The 25801-nt window shown below is 41.1% G+C and overlaps 2 protein-coding genes across 2 annotated transcripts in view; one reads left to right on the forward strand and one right to left on the reverse strand.

Annotated features, from left to right (window-relative positions):
- Positions 1 to 25: 25 nt before the first annotated feature.
- washc5 (WASH complex subunit 5) lies at positions 26 to 13372 on the reverse strand. The gene is made up of 29 exons (XM_037075125.1): positions 13223 to 13372; positions 12325 to 12611; positions 11376 to 11521; positions 11053 to 11137; positions 10821 to 10921; positions 9513 to 9705; positions 9197 to 9349; positions 8912 to 9025; positions 8312 to 8483; positions 7739 to 7866; positions 7299 to 7428; positions 6851 to 6963; positions 5785 to 5951; positions 5465 to 5540; positions 5211 to 5321; positions 4596 to 4736; positions 3926 to 4006; positions 3729 to 3830; positions 3341 to 3520; positions 3095 to 3219; positions 2785 to 2947; positions 2509 to 2611; positions 2331 to 2410; positions 2015 to 2118; positions 1508 to 1637; positions 1316 to 1412; positions 1071 to 1224; positions 837 to 924; positions 26 to 550 (listed from the first exon to the last, which is right to left on the reverse strand). Exons 2-29 carry the CDS (start codon positions 12508 to 12510, stop codon positions 494 to 496), a joined length of 3480 nt encoding a protein of 1159 aa, XP_036931020.1. The 5' UTR covers positions 12511 to 12611; positions 13223 to 13372; the 3' UTR covers positions 26 to 493.
- Positions 13373 to 22647: 9275 nt separating this feature from the next.
- Positions 22648 to 25801, forward strand: part of LOC119005988 (exostosin-1a-like) — a 39663-nt gene continuing 36509 nt past the window's right edge. The window contains exons 1-2 of the mRNA XM_037074235.1: positions 22648 to 22882; positions 23382 to 24589. Coding sequence (XP_036930130.1) covers positions 23637 to 24589 — 953 coding nt within the window. The 5' untranslated portion in view covers positions 22648 to 22882; positions 23382 to 23636. The remainder of the gene's footprint in view (positions 22883 to 23381; positions 24590 to 25801) is intronic.

Here is a 25801-nt window from a genome sequence, read left to right on the forward strand (position 1 = left end):
CATCAAGTGAAGTGACACAAAACAATTTTGCATGACATTATTATTTTTTCTTTTTTATTAATGAACTTCATTTGGAAATGGCACAAAATGACAGTATACAAAGTTGGCAAAATAGGTAAAATGCAATTTAAATGTTCTATTTTGTACAATCTATTATTAGTGCATTAAGACATTAATAGTCAATGAAATGTGAGTTAACAATTCAATAGGCTTTTTTCATGGAAGACATTAAAGCGCTGTTTCTAATAATGAAATAAACGGAGGATGAACTCCAGTTAGCTGTTTGACTTTCAGAGTCTGGTTATGTGCATCCTGTGTCACTGTCACACTGACATGGCTCGCTGAGATGCTGGGATTAAACAAGGCAATCATTCTTGAATTCAGTTAGTAACACCTGTGCCTCTCCTAATATGGCAAGTCTGAAATGTCTGCAGTGAAAAAAGCCTATGTCAACAGAAGCATCATTTTCTGATTAAATGCATCACCCGTATCTTCATAGTATTGTTCTGAACTCGTCAAAAATGAAACTCGGCACATGGGCCTCTGCCACCTTCAGAGAAAAAAAAGAGAAATACACATTACTAACTCACAGTACATACAGTTAGTTCAAGATATAGTGCTTAAAATATTCTAAAATAAGGGACATTAACCATTTCTTACAGCTAAAACGTATTACATCTCACTGCATAATAATATAGCTGCTTAACATATTATGGTAGAATCATTAGAAATCAAAGTTCACACTTTTCTACAACCCCCAGCTAAAAAGTCCATTCTGTAATTTACCACATTTTTATAACTTTACCAGCAGCATGCTAAGGTCTGAGCTGTCCTACCTTGCGTGACAGTTTTGTGTACTTCACATAGTCTTCCAGGAACATCAGCGCTCCCACCACATCTGAGGGCATGTCAGGGATCTTTTGACTGCAACACAAACATGAGGTCACAGAGACATTAAAGGACACATTTCTAGAAAGCACTCTGAATAAAGCAAACTAAAAGAAAGACAATCTACACCATAGGACATTTAAATTAACTTCGATTTGAAGTTTTCAAGTCTGTTTTGTTACCTTGTGCACTGCTCCATGATAGAGCGGATGAACTGACCAATGAGAGCCATGAACTGATGTGTGTATCTGGAGTGGAACTGCTTGAGCAGGGTGAGCAGGCCGAGGACTAGCGGAGGCCAGTCTACTGGGTCTGTGGCTTTTCTGCACGTCATTCCTGGAAACACACAACAACTTTACAACTTAATTCATCAACAATCGTATGATAATAGCTGTACCATAGTAAGCTGAAAAAAAAAAAAACGTGCCTTGGTTTTTGCTGTACTGAAGTTTAGGCAGCTGAGCGATAATAAACAGGAAGTTGATGATGGGGAAGTAAGGTAGGCGCTTTGTGGTGATGTAAATCTGTGACAAAAATAAACGAAAGAACAATGTTCAGTTGTTAGCCACAAAATGGAAGGTAGACAGAGATGGCCTCTGAAAATAAATTATTATTAGACCTTGTTGAGTGGGTTGTGAATGCCGGCAGCCTCCAGGTGGGCAGTGATGTCATACAGGAGAGTGTTATCCTCTTTAGGGTAGGGCAGAGATGGATCCTGGTAGTGAGCTTCAATGTCTGCCAGCAGAGACCTGGCAAGGTCACAATAACAGACAACATACAGAGGATAAAGAAAAGAGCTTGAAGAAAAAAAATTTAACAACAATCATTTATTAACTCCTAATTGTGCACATAATTTCTTCTTAAATCAAACAGCACAAGCTTTGGCATTAAGTCACTGAAATAGTACTTGTGCTTGGCAAAATAAGTTGTAATAACAAGCATTTGTGTGCTTCATTAAATAGAAGTAGCATTAGTCTTAATGCCATAAAAATAAGCAACATTTTGGTTTCTCATCATACTGAAACAAAGCAAGACTTTCCCCTCAACTCTAATGGTAATATTCAAATTTAATACAATTACAGAGCTAAGAGAGATGAGGTACTGTAAGCTCTTTGACAGGACTGACTTGTTGAGGTTTTCCAGGGCTGCAGCCAGGTGCTTGGAGTCAAACTTGCAGGAGTAGTTCAGCTCATTTGCTATCTGCTGTCTCAGAATCTGCATCTGACCCACCTATAATACAGCAACATTATTTTTAAATCATCATGGCTTAATTGGCATTTACAGACAGCTGACAAAAAAGAGTGGCATCAGCAGACAGGGAAAAGGAATTGAAGCTCATGTTTCAACTTTAAAGAATGAGCGATGAGAACTAAATTAAGTTAGTATGTAAGTAAGTAAACCATATTCTATTCACAACATTAGCAAACATAATGGAGCACTACCTTCATGATGGCCTCCAGGTACGGACCCCAGATCTTCTGTGTTTTGGCCACAGCACTTGCATATACTTTGTTTGCATTTGCTGTTGAAGACAAAAAAAAAACGCAAACATGAATAGCTTCTTCTCAGGGAATAAAGAATACCCTAGCAGGTTATAGGATTTCCTAAATCAGTACCCACCAACAATGCCCTGGACTGGGTTGACAGCACTCAGCATGGCTTTAAAAACATCCACCACAGCTTTGTCCCTCAGAATAGTCTTCTGCAGCATTGTCAGGAAGTTCTGATGAGAGAAAACCAGTTACTTAAAATGCAAATATATCCAGGTCAGCAGTGGAGATACCATAACAGCCCTGGTAAACCTGGAGGGAGTCATTTGTCATCCCTGTCTGTTTGAATAAAAGCCTGCTTGTGGCTTTTATCACACAGCCTCAGACCTTTCTTTTGTCCACTTACCTGAAGCTCCTTTACTATCATGAAGCAGAGCAGGCGGTCCAATCCATTGAGGCCAAATGTCCCCAGGGTGTTCTGGATCTCAGAGAACAGCCTGTTGTTGGTGACCTCCTGGTGGCTCTTCAGGTCATACCAGGTGTTCATCTGGTCTATGTAGCAAGTTATCCTGTTAAAATAACCAATGTTCGTCAGGGAAACATCTAATCTACAGATACGTACAAAGCCTTTATCTCTATGTGAGAAAAGGAAACACCTAATAGGATTTCAATAACTCCTCTTATTTAATTTCACAGTTGTGTTTGAAGAGACATACTTGGGGTCAGTGATTCTGAGGATCTCTCTGCAGAGACGTCCGATGAAGGTGGCAGACTCATCCACAGAGGGGAACTTGGGGATGGGGATGTGGGTGGACTGGTGTACACTCTGCCAGTCCTGGATCTGATCGCAAACAAAGAAAGAACCGCTCAATCCACTCCCATCACTGGTGTTGCTGCCCTACAGAGGGGTGTGATCAGAAACACTAAAAAAAAAAAACACATGCTAAGGAGCTGAGCCTGACCTTGGCCCTGAGGAAGCTGTTACACTCCTGTTCCACATTGTAGTTGATGATGCGGGACACTTCTTCCTGCCAGATTTTAAGGCCATAAATGCTGACGTAGTCCTGGATGTACTCAAATGACCTGTAGAAACCGTCCATGGTGGCTGCCATCTCCTTCAACTTGGGCATCAGCTCACTCGGCTAAGCGGGTGGAAGATTCTTGTTTAGACTCATCTGCTCACTGCTGTCACAAACTCTTACAGGGCAACACGACATGGACATTACAGTGAGCCAGTTAAAAGATGTTCTAACAGTGTTTATAACTTGTTGATTGCTTTTTCTCTGTGTCCCTGCGAAAATTGTGCAGTAAAATACAAACAAATATGCAGTGATTGACAGCAGAATCGACCTTAGCCTTGGGGTTGAAGATCAATCCCTTGTGCAGAGCGTAAGCTACCCTCTTCACCAGCTCCTTCCTGATACCATCCTCCAGAAGCTGCTTAGGATCCACCTAAAGCATCACAGTGTGTTAGCAAAGTAAAATCCATGCTGAAAGTACAGATAGGAACATTTCACAAGTCTGAATAACTTTATCATATCATCTACCTTGATGATCCCAACTAGAGTGGTCTTCATCATCAGGATCCCCTCAGTGAAAATGGAGATGTCATGTGTGAGTTTAGCCACCTGTAATCACATGAAGAAGAAGGTTTGTTTAGGCAGAGAAATGACGGATAGAATCAAGGGAACCTCAAATGATATCAGTCCACTGTCAAAGTATTTGGATGAGCTTATCATTCTACATCAATTTATATAAAAACAGATGAGTGCCAGCAGATATTGTATTGAACAGAGTAAATACAATTTGCCAAGCTGTTTTGTTTTTAGCTTCAAAGTAGAACTTCAAGTCCAAAGTTAAACTTTATCAAAAGAATGTTAAGTTCAGAGCATATGACTTCATTTCCAAATATGCCATTTCAATATCAGCCTGACAAATTCTAATTAATGCAATTCAAGTAAGTCTCTGCCTGCACACTCTGTTTTCATACTGAGCCTTCTTTTCCAATTTGTATTTCACATCAAAAGCTGCCAGTGGGATTGAAGAATTTTCAGAAATGCCAACTTGTATGATTGCTATACTCGCATTCGGTAGATGAGACGACATCAAAACTGAACAACTGTCTGCTTTTGATTTCTTACATTTTTCTTTCATCCTGAACAACACCCCAGGAGCTACATACACATTGTAAAATGTTTCACACTATAGTTGTTTTACTTCATAGCGAGCCCCGAGCTGCGAGTAGTCCTTCAGCTTGTCCTTATCTAGCCGTGTGGGCACCTCCATGATGTCATGGATCTGCAGCTTGATGATCTTGGCCAAAGAGGTGAACATGCTCTCTGGGATGATCTGCAGCACCTGGAAAAAAGAAGATTAAATACCTAAACTGAGCTCTGTCATGAATCAAGTGTATGTTTGGGTTTTTTTTTTTTTTTTACGACAGAAGAGTCGAGACTATTCTTCAGAAGCAGATGGTGCACGATGCCAAAAATGACGAATCTTGTGTACAGCTAGGAGAAGCAAATCCTCTGGCATAAAGTAACGCGCCATGTGGCTGATGAAACCAGAAGGTATTAGCATCTTAAGGTACACATCCAGTAAGGAGCTGTTTTGGGGTAAATTTGCCAAACAGATGGTTGTAGAAACATTAATCATGACCGCAGCTGCTGCTGAACAACAATTTACAGCATGCAGAGCTCATTTGTTAAAGTTGTGAAACCATTTGAAAAACCGTGTTCATTTATGAGTGCTAGAGGAGGTTTAATAGGGTGTATCCTCTCTGCAAAAACCCCTTTAGATCACAGGTGAAAACACAACTTTAATGAAATGTACCTTTCTGACATAAGCCACCAACTCTCCAGAATAAAACTGCGAGACACTCAGCAGGTCAGCACTGTTGGCCTGGTTGATACGCAGCAACGGAAGGTCCAATGCAGATGCCAGCTGATCAAGAAACACACACATACAAACACACACAAAATAATTATTGCAGCACCACAGCTAACAATTCTCCAAATTAATTATTTATGTTCAAATGTTATTAATCATTGGTCTGTGCATGTGTGTTGGGCACAAACAATCCTCACCTTCAGAAATGTAGCTCTCAGTTTGGTAACCATGGATGGGTTGACTCTGATGCTCTCCTGCATAATTGATGTGAAGCTGCAGAATAAAACATAAGGCAGATAAAACAAAAATGAAATGAAATCCGCTCTGCAGACAAAGCCTAAAATAAACTGGGTAAAACTAAAAGTCAAAACAACTACAGCACTATGGTCTCCTGGATGGTTTGTATGAAAATTTAAGGAGATGAATCATGACCATGACCTGGATGACTAAGAACCTTCATCAACATTTAAGGAGATGGTGACTAAGTTGGCTTTGATATCTATCAGTGGGTAAGCACCTGTCGATTATCTGCCAAGCATAGGACAAGTCTCCAACTATCTGCATGGTAATGAGGACTTCCTCTTTGATATTGATGGTGCGGATCATTTGGTGCAGGAACTTCCTGGTGTCAGCCAGGAACTGACAGACCTGCAGGTTAGACTCCAACTGATGGAACTCCTGGACCTGCAGACAAACAAATAAAACATTTTTTTTTTTAATGGACTAACAAACAAATGGTACAGGAAAAAAGTAAACAACCCTGAAAACTACAGTTGTTCCAATACCAGTATTGAATTAAATGAAATGCCATTGATACTTTCTTAAAATGCCGGAATCATTATCGAGTACACAAGTCTATGCACTGTTCTAGTGCCATATAATTCATTTAATAGAAACAGGAGCAAAACAGCCATACAGGAAAAGTAGTAAAATATGTATTTGTATTTTATATATATTATGCCATGGTCTCACAAAGTTCGGGTATCTGTCAAAAGAAATGGTATCAGACCATCTCTACTGCAAAAACATGTCTATATACAAGGACTGGAGGCACTTGCCTGGCAGTCCTATTTTCTTGTTTTAAAAAAACAGTTCTCCATTGGTACCAATTAATTTTCTGGCTCATGGGGATGATTTGGTGCTGGCACGGACGACGGTACCCATGGACTGTCTAACTGTGTAAACAGTTGTCAATGTTTACATAAATAAACATAACCCAGTTTTTGTGAAAACCACATTTGTTCCATTTCTTGTTTTACAAAAGAGAAATGGAAAGCATTACAATCCACTGAGCCAACAGGACATCTCTATTGTGTATTCTGATGTTTCTCTATTGATATGAATCTCAGAGCAGTTTATCTTGTCTGTTTATTTTGCTACCATTTGCATACATTGTTCTTCTGGGCCTATCTGGAACTCTAGAATAGTATAAAATGACTCAAATTAGGTTATCAAACTCAAACTTCAAAATGGTCAAAAGACTACAGTGAAATACTAGAAAGTCAAACCATTATTCAGCACATTGACTTACTTTAATGTGAAATTAAAGTAAATCCAGCATGAGCTATGATTATCTTGCTCACCTCAACAAGAGCCTGTATGAGCTGAACTGTCTTCCTCCCAGCAGCGGTGGAGTCCTCATAGTTCAAAGACTCGATCTGCTTTGAGATTTCTCTGAACCAGGCCTGTAAGTTCTCTGCGAGGAGTGGATGAGGTGTTTTAGTACAAGTGGAACAAGAATACTATCATGGTATTTTTCACAAGTGGTAGTTAAGAAAAAACGAGTGTGTCTGCTAAACCTCAAGTCGCAACGACAGAGGTAAGTATGATGATGTAAATTTAATGCCTCTCCGTGCATGTTTGTCCTTGATGCGTTTTCCACGATGTTTCCCTGCCTCAACATTTTAATCTGAACAGCTTCAAGCTTAAACTCAAAAGCATTTAACGTTGCATGAGGTCCCTTTTAGTCAGTACTACTTCTTCGTTGTGCGTATAATCCTTCACCTTATCCACCCTAACGGTGTAACTCACCATTTTTCTCCACCCTGGTAAGAGGTTTGACGCCAGAGAAGACTTCGGCCAGCTCAGTCATTCTCTCTGATCCCTCCTTCTTATAGCTCTCCCACTTGATCTGTTTCTCTGACAACATCTGCTTGAACATCTGGAAGGGGGACAGCACAGACGCTGAGTCGATGTGGAAGGATTAGCCAGATGAGATGGGTAATGAGAGCATTAAATTTGTGTCCTCTCCTAGTGATAGACTGAGTAGACATATGCTGTCTCACTGTGTGCTAATAGACCACAGAGGGGACACACCTAACGAGAAACACAGTTGGCTGGATGGCTTTGGAATTACTCTGGCATTAATTTCTGTCTGTCTACAGAAGAAAGAAGCCCAGTGCATTCCTTGTTTTTACATGTTTTTTCCCAGTCATCATTCATATTACCGAGTACTGAAGAGAGAGTCTCACCTCTTTGAGTGTGAACTCGAACTGGGCCGTGTCAAGCAGGATCTGGAACAGGATCTTGGGGTTGTACTTGGAGTCATTGAGCACTTGTTCTTTCATCTGACGCAGTCTCTTGTTGTTTGGGTCATAGGCTGTAAGAAATTACTAACTGAGCAAACTGAAGATGACTATAGAAACCAGAAAATATTATAAAAGGATGACTAAAGACTTGATTATTGAAATAGTGTACCATTCATTTAAGTGCTAACAACTAACAGAATAATCAACTAATCATTGCAGCTCTACTACAAATGGACAAATGTGAAACTCACTTAGTAGAGCTGCAATGATTAGAAAATCAAAAGAAAAGTGGTTCTCAACTATTTTGTTGTTAATCATTTCAGTCATTTTAAGATGATAGAAACCATATGAAGACATTACTTAGGGCTCTGGAAACTGTGATGGGCATTTTCACAAATGTTTAATAATGTCAATAAAGGCAGGTTGCATCCCTATCCCTTAGAGCAAGTAGAACAACACAAGTAGGACATTATCTGTTCTTTTCAAACCAACACTGTGGTCTAAAAGTATCCTTACCTGACTCTGCAGAGTGCAGCATCAGCCAGCGGATAGCCACATTGCAATCCCTCAGACAGTTGAGTAGTTTGGGAATGTTGTCCAGGATGATCTCCTCCCTGAGGAAACCCTCCTTCAGCAGCTGCTGCACCTGAGGCCTCAGGCTTTCCATGCTAGCTGCATATCGAGTGGCCTAAACACACAGTGATGGTGTTGGTTTGGAGGAATATGGACAAAAGAATCTTTCATCTTAGATGATAAATTATTAATCAAGTCATTACCAAATGCAGCAATTAAGAAGAATGTCTCCTCCTGCTGTGGGTGCAGAATACTTTATGACTATGACTCAGTGCATCTCTGTTAGAGCCCATAATTCAGTTTGAGTTCATGTATATTCACCATCAAACTTTTTCAAGTTTAAAAATGTCTTTCAAAGTCACTGATTTGATTAATACCACCTTGTTTCAATTTAAATTCCACACAGTCGCAATGCATGACTTATAAATTCTGTCGACACAGTTATCACTACCTGCATACGATAGCGTGCCACATTGAAGGACTGCAAATTGACAAAGCTGAGGACTGTGTGACATTGAAGCCAATCCAAGTGTTCTTTAATACCTGCTCTTTGATGTTAGCAGAGTCTAAGGTGTAGTTAAGAGCAGTTTTGGCAGCTTTGTATGGTTCCCAGGCCTCCACCAGGTTCACTGTGATCCCCATGTAGATACTGATAACCTGCGCAAAGACAACACAAAACACCACAGCTTTCACAATGAAAAACTTGACACCAAGCAAGATAAAAAAAACCTCTTTTATATTCATTTCTAATCTACCAACACGACACTATCAGTGCATATTATTCCTACAGGACAGCCAGTGAACAATCCTATAAAACAAATGTCTTACCCAGTTATCAGGAAAGTATTTGTCCACTATCTCCCTCATCTTTGCCTGCTGGGTGTGCAGTATTGAGGGGCTGAAGTAGAGGCACACATAAAGCATGGCCGCCTGGTTAGCCAGCGCTGTGCTCCGATGCTCTGGTAGAGGGTATGCGGACACCTGATGGACAGGAGGAGAAATGTGATTTTAGGTGCATTTAACTCAATCTATGCTGACTCAAGTTGTCATAGTCTCGTCAAATATGTAACAAAAGAAAACTTAACATATTAAAAGTGACAACAATTGTCATTTCAGTCTATTTAAAGTTCAGAACGATTCTCACTTGGTTGTATATGTCATCTGAGCGCAGTCTCCCTATGACCATGCTGATAAAAGTATTACTGATGGGAACTCTGTGGAAGTAGCTCTCTGGGTAGTTGGATGGCCGTTTGGCTCCAGGCTGGCTGGAGTAGCCGGTGCTGCGCAGGAGCTTGCAGATGTCATCCAGGTTGGAGTCGCCTGATGAGCGGGCAGCACTGAAGAACACGTGAATCAATACATAAATGGGAGAAATTCAAAACCTGAGGCAAGTGAGGACAGACGTTGTGTGATGTTTCGGTTTTTTCATTTTTGGTTAGGCATATTTTTCAGGCAACACGACAGGTAAAAAAAGGAAAAGCTCAAATTGTGATTATTCTGGAAAATATTGTGATTGCAATATCATTCATGATGAGCATCTTTACCGAATAAATACAATTTCTTACATTTGGAGAACAAGATTTGTTGGCAAGGACACCTCTGCAACACTTGATTATGCAGCTTCTTGCAGCTTGGAGCTTGCAGTTAACCATACTGCAATTTTGACTATATATTGATGAATTGTGGAGCCCCAGTCACGACAGATTAAAGAGCCGAATAAGCATGTTTCTATATGTATCATCAATGCCTGTGTGGGTTCTTCTGCCCAACTGGGATTAAATGTATTGTAATCAATGTAAATTTACTGATAACAAGAATTTCACATCATTCAAATATGATCATTTTGCAATATATTCGGAGTCTGTCAAACATTGTGCATGAATAGGTCTTTAATAAATTGCAAGGACACTTAAATAAAGGGGTGATGTTTCAACCAAGAGGCAGAAGGAGCAAGATCCCTTACGCCAACTATAAGGTTCCCTCTGTATAATATCTTAAAGGTCCGGTGTGTAGGATTTAGTGGCCTTTAGCAGTGTGGTAGTAGATTGCAACTAACTGAACACACCTCTTCTTACTCCCCTCTTTGATGGCCACTAAAAGTCAGAACTTGTGAAACCATGATATACCCACTTTTGAGCCTCCTGTAGAAACGTGTTGGTTAACATGGCGGACACCTTGGAAGAGGCCCTGCACCCTCAGTAGATATAAAAGGCTCCTTCTAAAGTAATGAAAACCTCTGAGTTTTAGATGATTGTACACTAATGAAAATAAAATATGAATTTCATATTCTATGTCTGCTCCTAAATCCTACACACCTTTATGTAAATGCATAATGAGTCAGCTACAGTGACTCAGCTTTGCTCTGAGCAAGCTAACAAGTGCATTGAGCACTAAGAGCGTTGGAGTTAGTGAGAGAATGTTGCATGTGTGGGTTTGTGAGTCACAAGCGCACCTGTATCTATAGTAGGAAACCAGCATCCTCTCTCTGACCTCCCCTTCAATTTTCTGGTCAATAACCAGTAACATGACTCCATAAAGGTAGAGAGCCTCACACTGGGTGGAGGAAAAACACACACAATCAACTTCTGCAGTTATCACATATCATTTTAAGGGCCAAACATGGAGAGCAATGTTGTTCCTGTAAAGTTACAATATTAAACCTGATTTGCATTTGTGTTACTCACTAAAAGCTGTTTCCCATCCTCATTTAGAAGCACCGTCTCCAGGGTCTGCTGAATATAAACACCCTCATGTAGGTCATCCAAATATCTAAAGTAAAGAGAGAATAATGAAATAACATCTTGGGATAGAGTCTTTATCATGTTGTGCCTCAGAGAGAAGACTAAGATGAAGGGAGCATGAATCAAGGTCATGGAGTGAGATTCTTATTATCTATTTCAAACGACAGCTAAAAACGTGTTTTCGTATTCTCAAGAACAATTTCTCAAAAATTGAATAAACTGAAAGTAAACAGAAGGAAACTCTCACAGGCCCAGTCATGTCTCACCTGTTAAGGTCCACAATATATTTGTGGACACTCTCAAAAGCCAGATAGAACCTTGACAGAATCTCAATGTTGTTCTCCCTGAACTCTTCGTCCAAGTCCTGAAGCTCGGGCTTGGCCTCCAGCTTCCCCTCGTAATACTCCGGACCCTGGTGAAGAAGCAACATCTTGAGACATGTCCAGTCAATACCCACTTAGGTCTATATGATGATAAACACAAAGCTACAAACAAATGGGACGAGGTAGAAGAGTTGTATTTTCATAAATCATACCCAGTTTATTCATACACAGTTTATTTAGTCCTGAACCTAAAGCACTGGATATACCACATCACAATAAGCATGCAGCATCTGCTTGTTTCATAATTCACATGTAATTCATTTGTCAGTCACTTCAGCATTTGTACTTGAGGCTTTTGCCAAACAGTGAGACTGTAGCCAACTGACAAACATTCTGAAGTGCCTCGTTTCCTAACAAGTTGCCACGCTACTGTTGTTTGGTCCTGTGATTTATCTTTGTGGGTTGAAGTGTGGGTCATTTCTCTTTTATTTGATGAGCGATGGATCGGTTTAGCTGTCAGACTGTGAACACCATCAGACTGACACACCCCTTATCCATGCCTCCGTACAACACAAATATTCTACAGAGCCCCTTTCAGGACAAATTTGAGGTACTTGTACTCATATCAGATGGACATGCTATACTATTATGCAAAAACAGATCTATAATGAAAATAATAAGTGGTTGTCCATAGCTCCACCTCCAACTACAAAAGTAAAATCCTGTATTTACATAAATGCATTGAGTATTTTCCTGATTATTCTTACATCAACGTTTTCAATGCAGGACTTATACTTGTCATGGCGTATTCAAACAACGTGGCATTCCAATTTTTGCTGCAGTAAAGGATCTGAACGCTTCCTCCACCACTGTGCCCTGATGAAATCCTCACCTTGAAGTAGCTGAAGTCACAGATGATGTCCCCATATTTCTGCTGGTCACTCTTGTCCTTGAGCCTGAACACTGCAGGGATGAAGTCAGAGAGGCGCAAGAGCTCAGCAATGATGGCGTTTCCTCTAGAGACTATCCTGAGAATGGCCTGGCCGCACAGGTTGTTCTCCGCCAGGAAGTCCACCATGGCGGCTGGAGGAAGAGGAGTAAGAGGAGGAGGAGGAGAATGAACACAGCCACACCTTCACCGTCTGGTTGTGCAGCAGACTGACTGCTTGGATACTCCAGCTGAAAAAAAAGAAAAGAAAGGTTACAGTCAGCTAAAAACAAGTTTGAGCCATCTTGCTGAAGTGTCTCTGAGCAAGACACGGGACGCCTGCCACCGTCCAGCCTGTGTTCAGTAACTGTAATGATGCAATTAACCACTAATTACATTATCATTATCTTTACTTAACCACTTTTTAATGTAAAATTAGTATTTTGCATGAGGTTGGACATTTTCCCACCGGATATACAGCGTGCCAATAACTTTTAATGCTTATTAAGAAAAGAATTTGAGCGTTAACTAGTTCAAATATCTGTAAGTAACATGTTGACACCTCCGCGTTTCGCAGTTTCCAGGTTTCTTGAAACAAAAACACAAGTGAAAGCACTTGAACAGCTTTTAATTGGCTTGCTGTTCTGTTTCTGAACAGAATAAATCGGGGACTGTCATTATACTGTCATGTATCATCTAACTGTTAGCTTTTCATAAGCTAACGTTAGCATATAGCCCGTCAGCTTCTTTTATCAGCCTTGACGCTGCAGACGACAACACGTGAAAAAATGCAAACCTATCGTCGTATACAAGCCGTCTCACTTCTTAATGATTTAGTTTAAATAGCCACAATTTTAAATACCAGAAAAAAATGCTTGCCGCTTCGGCTCCTCTCTTCCCTGTTTACTTCCTCATGACCAGCCACATGACTCCCGCACTCGGTGTGTTTGATTCTGTTCATTCAGACAGCGCGCCGGAGAGAGGCGGTGACAAGTATGTTCCCACGCTTTGACTTCCAGCACCAACATTTACTGTGTTTGAAATGAAATTTTAAATGTTTACACCTTAATAACGTTTTGAAATGGTACCCATTGTCATCATCGCTATTTCTATCAGCCTGAATAAGGATCTCCACGGTGCGTTCAAGTCCCAAAACTTAATTTGGTGTAAACGTCCATCTGTAGATGGCGACAGAGATCCACTGCTATACCCTCAGTTAGTTGCGTCTCTCTGCTGCTCCACAGAGTCAGTGACTGCAGGTTTTCTGACTCCACTAGGATGCAGTGATGGAGTGGTGAGGGGGGAAAAAAGCCTGAACTGAAATTAAACCAACCTTCTGTGGAAAATCTGAGATAAATCCAGGGGGAAGACATATAACATCCAACAGCCCTCAGGCAACAAATATCTTCCTAAAATATACTTTCTGGAGGCCTCTGCAGGGACTCCTCTCATGTGAACAGACAACCACTCATTATTTCTCATCTATACAATGAAAATCAAACTGGCTGGAGAAACAATGAACCTTGCTTGAAAACGCAGTGGTCCACCACACACTAAATGTGACATGGCTGAAAGATCTGCATGAAGAACATGTGGTCATCATGGGTGAATAAGCATGAGCCCTCATCTTTCCTTCAAACACTGATTGAATTGGACTTTTATTGCCAATAATTCTGACACGCTGGCAGCCACTAGCTTTAGAACAGTGTGAGCCAGGGGTTAATAACAGTCATACGGAGAGAATCGTTTGTTTGACCTGTCACCTTTCTGTGTGGCAGAGCGAGGTTTCATCACAATCTTTAAACAGCTGATGTCTCCACCGGCATCACTCAACCTTCAAATGGTGAAACTACGGTAAATCTTTTGATACAACACCGCTGCATCACTTTAATTGCATTTTTCTTTGCTTCAGGGCTTTTTTTTTTTTTTTTTTTAGAGATTATCTTCATTTTACTTCCTTCATTAGTGCAGAGTGGTGATTGACAGGGAACTGGGAGACAGAAGGTGTGACATATGGCAAGGTGAGCTCCGTTTAACGTCCTGAATGGCTTGCTTCTGTTCTGATCTCACCGAGCTGCCGGAGCACCATTATTTTGATGCATTTTATAGTGGAGACAAGGGACAAAGACAGACAGGTGCAATTCAGATTCATAGCTCGCCTCCTCTCTGACCCGGCAGTCCACAAACTACACAACTGTGTCCCTGCGGCCACTGGATTTATTACCCGTTTACCATCACACCAAGGTCACATTCTCAGCGGCACCTGGGTCAGCTATATGGGCTTCCTGGGAAGCATCATGAAAGGTTTTCACTAATGAGGTCTCTCGCTACACATCGTCTTTATTAACCTTCTGGTTCCTCAAGGGCTTTCTCTGCTTGTTATCGTGATGGGCCTTTGTAGAATCTCACTTGAGATTTGCTTTCATTATAAAATACAAGATTGTTTGCAATGGATCTAACGTACATGCAGGTAGAAGATACTATATATATGCAGCAGTGAAATGTTATGCCACTGACTATTCTAAACACATTGCATGTACATTAAGCCGTGACTGAAGATTAACCAAATGGCCCTCGTGTCTTCGCCTATTAAGTGCAGTGATGGATCTTAGTTTTCGTTCCCTGAGTAGCCTGGAGGCCATTGACTCCTGGGGCAGGTAATTATCATTTGTCATTGAAACCCTTGAATTAGCTGAGAAATGATGACTGCCTCTTATTCCATGGGCGACTCTACGCACTAACAAACTTACTAAATTAGGACTTAGGATAGCGTTTTCACGAGGGCGTGACCGAGATGTATAAAGTGGAGGTTATTATCAGCATTCCGTTGTCCTAAGTGGCTGGTTTCAAAGTCCTGTGTGCATGAGTGCAAAATATGCAAGGGCATCCATGGATGTGTGTGTGTGTGCCTATAGGTGCATTTAGCATGTGTGTATGCGTCCCTGAAGGCCCTGTGTGCCCTTTATTAGCAGCAAGTTGACTCTATTCAGCTTGGCGAGTGATTAAACCTTTGCATGGCGGGAACTTTCACACTACTGTGAACCGTGTACGGTGATTAAAGGCTGCTCAATTTGTAGTCCAGTCCCACTGCTATTCTTCCTCATTGATCTTTTTCAGGCCCTTGAAGTGAGGAGCTGCACGCAGCAAGCTCCTCTCATTGGAATGAGAGGAGACGCATACTCTGCCCTACTCCTTCTGTCTGTCTGCTCTCATGTCAGCAAATATTCCACCGACATGTATCAGATCTAATTACAGCTAAGAACTAGCCGCCACGCATGGCTTGTGTTTAATCATGTTTATGTTTCTTTTGATATCGTAAAATGAATTGAATTAAGGTCCTTTAATGTTCGACAGAGTGCCTGATTAAATATCAGTCAGAATTCTAGATGCATTACTTGCAGAGTGCTGCAGAGTGCTGATCTTTTTAATGAATTATGTATAGCTCAAGAAGGTAAAGGTAAATTGGAACCCTGTAGAATAGAGTTCATTTCATCGTCACACTGTCAGAAAAACATTATACAAATCAGCAGACCTGTGATTCAAGTCATTTGGTTCAACTTCCAAGCAAGTCCCAACTCATTTTTTTTTTTTTTTTTTTTTTTTTGGGCAAGTCAAAGTAAGCCAAAGATTGTTTCAAGTCCAGTTGGGCCCTTGTTAAAGCAAGTCACCCCAAAATACTACAGTCTTACCTGCAGGGTATTAGTGCCTGTATAATAATGAAATTGTTAGCTAATTAATCTAGCCTGTTCAAAAAGTATGACATCGAATTATATTTTTTTTCTAATTATTAATATCAGTGAAATGATTGCAATCAAGCAAAAAACAATTAACTTTATAAAAGGTTATTTATTTAATCCCTGCCAATCACTCTTAAACAGTGAAATAGTGACAGCCAACTTGAATGACTTGATGATAAATCAAAGCAAAGATGTTGCTTTAGCCCATGTTTACCAAAGTTGTTAGAACAAATGCTAACACTTGCATGCTAACATGGTCACGGTGACCATTTGAGTTGTCTCACAGGACCTACAGTTGTAGAGACATTTTACTTAAAACAGAAAATAACAGCCTCATGGCGTCGCTCCAGGAAAAGTTACTAAATCGTTAGGGGAGTCATCATCTGGGGAACATGAATGTCAATCAATCCAATGGATAGATTGAGGTATTTCAGTATGGAGGTGTTTCAGTATAGACCAAAGGAGTACCCTAGGACATAAATCTTTAATGCTCTGCTCTGTATTTTTCAGCACCTATTGCCTGCCTGTCCATCCTTAACGAGGGATTGATCCCTCCTTCACTGCTCCTCTTGACGTTTTGCTCTCTCTCTCTGGAAAAATGTTTTTTTTTCTTTGTAAAGGAGCTTGTCCATTTTCAAAGCAAAGGTCTCAGGATGGACAATGTTGTACTGTGATTCGATTGCAATGCCCTCTGAGATAGGTACGTGATTTCTGTCCATATATATTACACCCATTTCACTTGACTCAGAAAAATGTGTCCACTTTCAGTTTGCCCCAGGAGTACACCACAAAAACACAAATACACTTTAACACACTGCAGAGAGACAGGAACAGGGTTATCACATCAGCAATGCTGGATGCCAAAACACTTCCCAAAAGGAGTTTGGAGGCTAACAAGTGGGTTTCAGGACAAATAGCAAAGGCTGATTGTTGCAATGCTGTGATATCAGATTTGATCAAGCAGCAGATGTTACCTTTATTGCAAGTCATTACTGCTGTCATACTTATTAGCATACAAATGGTTTCTGGGCCCATGGAGACCCAAAAGTTATTGCATGTGTAATTGAACCTGATCTCTGCTCTCTGATTGAGATGTTCCAGCACGCACACACTTGGCCTTGCACACACAGTGGTGAGCACATTGTGCGAACACACAAATCCGCCTACACCCACGCAGCCCCCACACACATGCAGGGACTTTATCGCTGTTCTTCCCAACCAGTCACAATCTATTTATAATATATAAAAATAAACAGTACCAGAGAAAGAAGGGGAGGACGAAACACAGGAAAGGGGAATTAGATGATAATAATGACATTTATTATAGTCATGATGATCATGTCATTGATTGAAACATTAATTTCCTGCAGACTGTTCCTCACACAGTTTGGATTATTAATAAATAACACATGAGTGATATAAAAAATAAAAAAAACTGCAGTTTTGCATTCTTCATGAACCTGCATTATTGATTGATAGATGTCACATTCTCACTGAATTTGATGCTTAACTCATATGGTCATATAATGATATAATAATACAAGGAATTTTCACACCCAATATTGTCTCTGAATTATTTTTATTATAACAAGGAACAGAATACTAGTCTGTTACAGGAGATGATAATTCACTCACTGAACCGTAACAGTGTCATGGGAGCTTTTTGTTGCTGCCACTCAAATTCATGTGACAGATCCTATGACTGTAACGCTTCTCTTATTTATTGCTGGGAGAGCCAGAGTAGGCTTTCAATATCCAATAGAGTCAACCTGTTATTGTGGTCTCACTGGTATTTTGCAGATATGTTGTAGAGAGATTGAAAATGAGGCAATAAGATCTTAAGAAGATCCCTGGCATTTATCTATTTATTTATCTATTCATTTTGCCATGCTTGCAGAATACCTCGAGGTATAGCAGTGTCGATCTCTTGGTAGGTCAGTTGGTTGGTCCACCACTTTGGTCAAAACTGTGCAACTGTATATCTCAACACCTAGTAGACAGATTCATCTAATGGGGCAGTACTGTCATGAATAGTCACCAGAGGATGAATCCATATTTTGTTGACTCCATTCCTGTATCCACACCAGCAGGTCAAATGTTACTTCAAATGATTTAAATGAAACAATGACTTCAGCTGTACGCATACTTTTGGTGATTTTTGCTTAATGTTAGATAACTAAGATGATGAACAACATCATATCTGCTGAACATTGCCATATATTTTGGGGTAACCCAAATGTCATACTTTCCATCAAAAATCATTCACTCACACTGACAAGGTTAGAAAGAATGATTCTTTACTTGAAATAATAATTTTGTTTTTCAAACTTTGGTCACTCCATCATCATCAATACCACCTGACTGCTTTCTCCCTAAAAAGTTCCTACATGGTTTGGAGTTGTGTTGTGGGCCATCATCTTGTTGTAAGATGAAGTTTGCTGCCTTGAAGGCCAGCATCCTGGAGCTGCCTCTTCTCTGTCAAAGCTGACTCTGGTGTTTGGCTGGTACCATTTAATGAAGCTGTAAGTTTAGACCTGTGAGGTGTTTGTTTCTCCGACTAGACAGTCTGGTGTACTTGTTCTCTTGCTCAGTTGTGCACTGAAGCCTCCCACCTCTCTTTCTATTCTGGTTAGGGTCAGTTTACGCTGTCCTTTGAAGGGGGTAGTACACACTGTTGTATTACACCTTTACTTTCTTGGCAGTTTCTTGCATGAAATAGCTTTCATTCCTTAGAACAAGAATAGACAGACAAGGTCTACAAGAATGCTCTTTTTTCTGGCTATTTTGAAAGTAAAGTATACTATACCGAAGAAAAGACAATAAATATTTCCTCTAAAATCAGCACAGCAGTTTTCAGCTGTGATGACATCATTGCTCTAGGGTTTTATAATGATCAATAAGCCTTTCAATGTGCCAAACCTGTATTAAAAAACCTGATAAGTATTGCCATTAACAGTAAATGCAATGCTGGCATTAGCACTTAGTTCAAAGCATCACTGTGCCTAAGTACATCCTCACAGAGCCCCAACTTAGGGTAAGACTTGTTTATTTTGAAGAGGCAAAGTATTATTTAAGCAGTAAGTTAGAGGTTTCAGCCTGGGCGGGAGGATCAGTTTTAATCTCAGGGAATGAGTGATAAATTAAATCTTGGAATGTACATGCAGTGTAGCTGAATATGGAGCCGTGCAGTTCTGACCTCAAAGCCTCTTCTGAATTTCTAATTCTACTAATAAAGCTTTTATGCTCTGATCCATGAATAATTCCATTAATCTCAATTATAAACTGTATAAACTTCACCTTGCCACATTAAATTCATTCATTTGAAGCCCCATGACATTGATGACCGGCAGAAATATGTACATAGCTTTTCTCTGACTCTCTTTGAAAACAGCACCAGGCATATTTTAATGAACAGTTGTTGTGGGAAATACCCTTCTGCAGAGTCATAAGATAAGTTCAATACCACCCTCTTATCTGTCTATATTGTCACAGCCAGAGGCTGGTAAGCTTAGCTGAAAAAAATGGAAAAGGGGGCAGACAGCTAGCCTGGCTCTGTGCACTGTTCAATATTGTGTCTTCCAGCACTCTGAGGTTCTGAGGAGGGGTTATGTGCAGGACTGAGCTAATCGACTAAGATAAGCTGACCCGCTGCTGGCTGTATTCATAATGCACAGACATAAAAGTGGTATTGATCTTCCGATGTAGCTTTCAACAAGAAAGTGAATGACATCAGTATTTTCTTAATAAAACTATTTTTGTGGCTTCTTGACAGACTTGTGAAAATATTCATCCACACGGCTTGTTCCTCTTAGAGGCCTATACAGTATATCAGGTAGGCCTTCACTTAAACCATGGCGCGTGATCCTACTGGTCCTCTCTGTGTTGAGATGCTGACACTTCCATTCGTCACACGAACCCTTCATTTCACTGTTTGCCCTGTTACGCTCAGATGTGATTTGTGCATTTCTGCGTCAACACAGATGGATGAGGCTCCTCAGCAAGGCTGTCAGTCTAAGTCAGAGGAGACATTAAATTACTGCAACCAAGGCTGTGCTCTACATGAAAGAGGCACACACTTACACACCGCCAAATCACTGTGTGTGTGCGTGCGTGGGTGCATGTGTGCATGCGTGTGTATACATCTGCTCTGCTCTTGCACATACCCCTTATTTTTATGTGAATATGAGTGAAATTTTTAATAACAAATCTGCGTTGCATTACTGTTATTGACAAAAAGTGGATTAATGACCTCAAAATGTACTCAGAAGGAAATAATAAATCTCCATTTGGCTGTTTAGCTGCTTGGCTGACTGACTCGCTGGCTGGCTGGGAAAACTATGCTGACCTGGGTGCATCCAAATTAGATATTGGCATGGTTGCATGTATTACACAGTGGGAGTGCTGCTCTGGCTCAGTCACCCTGCTGCTCTAAATCTGGCCAGTGCTCAGCTCAGCAAACACAATGCAACAGCGGGGAGACAGCATCTCCACATTCTCATTAAGCTGCAGATAATAGCTAGACAAAAGCAGAGCCCCGCAGATGTTTTTTAATGTTTTTCACTCTCCTGGAATCCAATTGTACATGTTTATTTTTGTCGATTTGTCCTTACACTGTCATCACGTTGCTTTTGAAGTGAGGCATAAAAATAAGCTTACAAGCAGTGCAATTATAAATCAGACTGTAAAGTAAAAGTAGTGTCACTATTCCACATGGATAGGCCACTTAAAAGAGCTTCAGTTGAAATTCACTGACATATAAACAATGCACATCTGATCACTGTAGTGGCAAAAGCTCAAGCACATCCACCTATTCACATCAGTCACCGGCGGCAACCCCCTCGTAAATTAGTTAAAGGGATGAAAGAGAGAAGAGATGGAAGGAATGCCAGAGAGCAGCAGAGGGGATGATAGAGAGCAAGAGACGGGTGGGTGAGACAGAAAGAGGAGAGACAAAAGAGAGAGGGAGGAGGTAGAGAATGAGGAGGTGGCCATCATATCCCTCCCTGTCTTTGATCAGTGGTCCATGGGGAACGGAGGCAGTGCAGATAGCTGGTCCACAGCTCCTGAGGAACGCAGCTTCACATTCCTCCTTGCTCTTTCCCCGCTTCTGCAAAATCACTTGTAGTCTTTCAGACCACGGCAGCTGTGAAAACACATCATGGCTTACTACATGCCAGAAACGACCGGGCTAATGCACTGCAGTGCCATTGTCCTGCTGGTCCTCATTCACTAGCGCAATTCCTCTCAGGGCAACCTGTATTCTATTCTTAAAATGCTTCTTTCTGTTATATTCTATTTCTATTTAGGATGATTATTAATTTATCTTGTTGCGTAACCCCCCCAAACAGGAAGATCAGAGGTCATGTTCAGCTACAGGGCAGCACTGGTATGACTCAGGGTTTTAGTGTTTTGCTCAAGGGCACTTCAGCAGGGCAAATGCATGCTGATGAGGAACCAAAACTGCCAAGTGGACGGCATCAAAAGGTCTTAAATTCTAGCAGCCTAAACCTTGCAGACATCCTTCTTTTTTGATCTTCAGCTGGGCATTACCAATCACTCTGCTGCAAAATCACATGGACCTGAAGCCCCAAAACCAAACTTTCTTGGATGCATGGTCCAGCAGCCTTCTGTTTGGATAAGTGGTGCTGCCTGTACAGTGTGGGTTATTGCTGCAACTTCCAATAGTCATCTGTCTTTGAACTCAAACAAACATAAAATAAACAAAACACACTGGAATATACAGTAGCATGATAAGATAGTCAGTGAGATAATTGTGCATCCTGCATCATCATGCACAACACATTTGTCAGCCAATTATTTTGGTTTGATATGGCTGTTTTGATTCCTGTTATCACAGCAGACCCTGAATTCTTGACTATAAACACACCTTATATGAAAAAAGTATCTTTTTAGTGGGTCTTTAGGGCATTTCCTGTTGTTCAAAAGCACATCAAAAGTAGCATGATCACAAGCGTATAAGAGTCCGTGAAGGATTTTATTTAAACTGAAAACACTTTGGATGTTAAATATTGTTATTGATATCAGAGTTTATTACTGACCCTGGAAAAAACAGCATGCATGAGAAATGCTTCAAAAAAAGAAAGAATTTTGGCTGTTGTGTGATATTATCAAAAGCTCCAGAGCAACCATAATTAACAAATGGTAAATGTATAGTTATTTAAACTTTAGTTAATAGTAATGTCATTGGTCAAGGTTTATAAACATCAGCTGCACATTTATCGTGGCCATCTAGACATTAACAGATGACCTACAGACAGTATGCAAAAGAAGAGGGGCGAAAAGAAACCAACAAAAGCGTATACCTCTATTCATAAGAACCTCTCTCTGATGCTCAGATATAGCTCAATAAGCAAACCACAAACACAAGCTCTCATTTCTCTGTGGTAAATCACTGCAGACTCTGTTCCACCTTCACTCCCTCTTCGGTGCTCTTCTCCGTGGATGTGAATGGGTGCACTGGAAGCCCCGCCCACCTCGAGCGTGACGCGAGCCAATGGCAGCGCACCGTGCGCCGTCGAAGGGACGTCACATCATCATCAGCGGTGGGACTGCCGTGCTCCTCTGCTCGGCTTGCAGTCTCCACGGCACCTCTTGTTTTTGAGTGTATGAGCTACCTATTGAGCACTTCGCACGACTGGAGGAATTGACGAAGAAATTAGCCTGTTGGTGTTTTAGGCAGAGCGAAGGCTGAGCTGTGCGAATGGAGAGATATGTGTTATAGGGGGAGAAGAGGGACTGCCTGGCTGTCTTTACTCCCAACCAGGGTAAAAGCTACTTTGATGCAACCGCTTAGCTAACAAGCTAACTGGGAATGTTTTCAGAAACTAGCCTGTAGGTTAGCTAGCTAGCTCGCTACCCACATCGGACGGAGTGATTCTCTGTGTAGATTTAGCAAACAGTTATAATGATACTTACATCTTTCGGTACGTTAAGTCAAGCAACTGAGGCGACGTCTCAAACGGCGTATGTTGGGTGTTTGGGGCTCCAGTGGCCGCTTGGTTGCTAATTTTTAGAGGGGACAATAGTTAACTGTTCAGGCAACAAGTCTGGCAAAAGCTGCTGCCTAAACGTTACTCAAGTTTGTGCGCATTTGCTTGATGTTGTTGTTTGTAAGCGCGTTAATGTTGTTGGCTATACGCCAGCATTTTGTGGTTAAATAAGCGTTTGGGGCAAAGTAAATGTGTTGTTATACAAAGGGAAGTGGGGTGCCACTTACACCTTAGACTCACATTTTTGGTTGGATCGGGTCGCTCTGTTTTATAGGAGACACTACGGTCAGTTAGTCGATACAGCTATTGACGAGGAGACGAGGTGGATGAACATTATAAGTCGCCCACATGCTTTGGATTAGTTCCCGGACTTGTGAAAGGCATCTGAAGCAGAAGGTGGGAGACGTGAGCGCACAACCCTTGCAGCCCGGGGGAAGATGGCGGAGCGTTCCCGCAAGAGGTGGTGAAACCAAAACTTGGGCACTTCTTGGATTTATCGCCAGAGATCTTATCTCAGATCGTAGGACACATGCAGGCCAAAAAACGGTACTTAACCCTGTTCTCCGCCGGTGCGTGTCTCATTCTGTTGTTTTGTTTTGGGGGGATACAAGTCCCGCTATCCAGACGGGGACCCAGCCGGCGTGATGACCACAGCCTCACCGGTTATCATCCCGGGGCGCGGTGGCGTCGCTTCCCGGGGTCCCTGCAGCCTTTCAGTTCCTGGGAGCACGACCAGAGCGATGATCACAATGAACACATATCTCCTAGACAGAAGAGGGACGCTAACTCAGGCGTTTACACTGGAAAACGCTGCAGAATGGATTCCTGCTTTGATTTCTCTGTGTGTGCGAGGAATGGATTTAAAGTTTACGTCTACCCCCAGCAGAAAGGGGAGAAGATGTCAGAGAGTTATCAGAACATCTTATCATCTATTGAAGGATCCAGGTTTTACACACCTGACCCAGGACAGGCGTGTCTGTTTGTCCTGAGTTTGGACACTCTAGACCGGGACCAGCTCTCACCCCAGTATGTGCACAACCTAAAAGCAAAAATCCAGAGCCTTCCTCTGTGGAATGGGGGCAGAAATCACATCATCTTCAATTTATACTCTGGCACCTGGCCAGACTACACAGAAGACCTCGGCTTTGACATCGGCCTCGCCATGTTGGCTAAGGCCAGCATCAGCACAGAGAACTTTAGGCCCAAGTTTGATGTGTCTATCCCCCTTTTCTCTAAAGACCATCCTAGGACAGGAGGGGAAAGGGGCTACCTGAAACATAACACCATTCCCCCTTTTAGGAAGTACATGCTTGTGTTTAAGGGGAAGAGGTATCTAACAGGAATAGGTTCAGACACTAGGAACGCCTTATATCATGTTCATAACTCAGACGATGTGGTCCTCCTCACCACCTGTAAGCATGGGAAGGACTGGCAGAAGCACAAGGATGCCCGCTGTGACAAAGACAACATGGAGTATGACAAGTAAGTACTATGCAGATTTTCAGCCGACACACAACAGTTGTTGTTCCGGTCATTATTTTGTTCTCTCGCACTCAATCTAGTCTTTCATCATGTCAGTATTTTGTTGGTATGGTGGCTTCATATGACTTTTTTGTGGTCCAGCACTAGCGTGCAACAGATATTTGATTTTTGGGAGCAGATACTGATATTACAGAGTAAAAAAATATGATATATTTATATCAGCTGATAAACAATTACAATTATCCCTCAAATGTGGTTATCAAGATCCTGTGCAATGAAAGGATATTTTAGCAGTTTAACAATAAACTTTAAAGTTTCATCAGTGCACTACAAATTTGACAATTCTAATGACCCCTTTTCTGCATTAAGATTTGTTTATTTCAGACTGTAAATATGCTGACACTGATTTATCTGTGATAGGCCTGTAGTGCTGTTAAGGGTCATGGACCTGTTTCCTTCTTGGATAGAAAAGGAGAATTTCAAGATGGGCTCTATAACCATGATGTACTGTAGTCAATTCACCTAAAGGTATATTAAATTGACTGGGATTTGTTTTTTGCCCTTGTTCCCATAACACTCATCTGTTGCCCTTTTGAATATTTTTCAGTTTTATGATCAGTTATTGCTGCCATGCTGCTGTTTACTTTTTCTTTTCCTGTTTTTGTTTCACACCTTTCAACTTCATACAAGAGCCTTACATCTGGGATGTCATGTGCATAATTTGACATTACATATAACAATAACGAGGCAGTATGATGTGTTACTAAATGCAACATGGTCTTAGGGCTGTGTAGATGTAACCTGTTTTATTCCCTGATTTAATTCCTTTTCTTTTTGTGCATCTGATCTACCAAACAGCAAAAGACAACGGTGATTTGCTGCATTTAAATAGTCCTCATATGACTTTATTTACCACACATCACGAGGCACGGATAAGTAGATTTGCTTTAATGTCAGCAACAAGGACCACTGTATTAATGTAATTTGATTGATTTACCCATCTGTCAATACAGCCTACTACTCAGCGGTAGATGTATCTGCCTCTCTTGCTCTTGACATTTCCACCTTTCCGCCTGTCAGTGTATTATGAGTACTGATCCTCTCTGACAGGAATTGTCTATATAATACAATAATACACACTCTAGATTACCAATTCTTAGATGACACCTTTTTATGAGCAAGTATATGGAAACATTTGCTCCAACTCCAACA

The sequence above is a fragment of the Acanthopagrus latus genome, chromosome 17 (assembly GCF_904848185.1).
Source record: "Acanthopagrus latus isolate v.2019 chromosome 17, fAcaLat1.1, whole genome shotgun sequence".
In the NCBI taxonomy this organism is placed as follows: Eukaryota; Metazoa; Chordata; class Actinopteri; order Spariformes; family Sparidae; genus Acanthopagrus; species Acanthopagrus latus.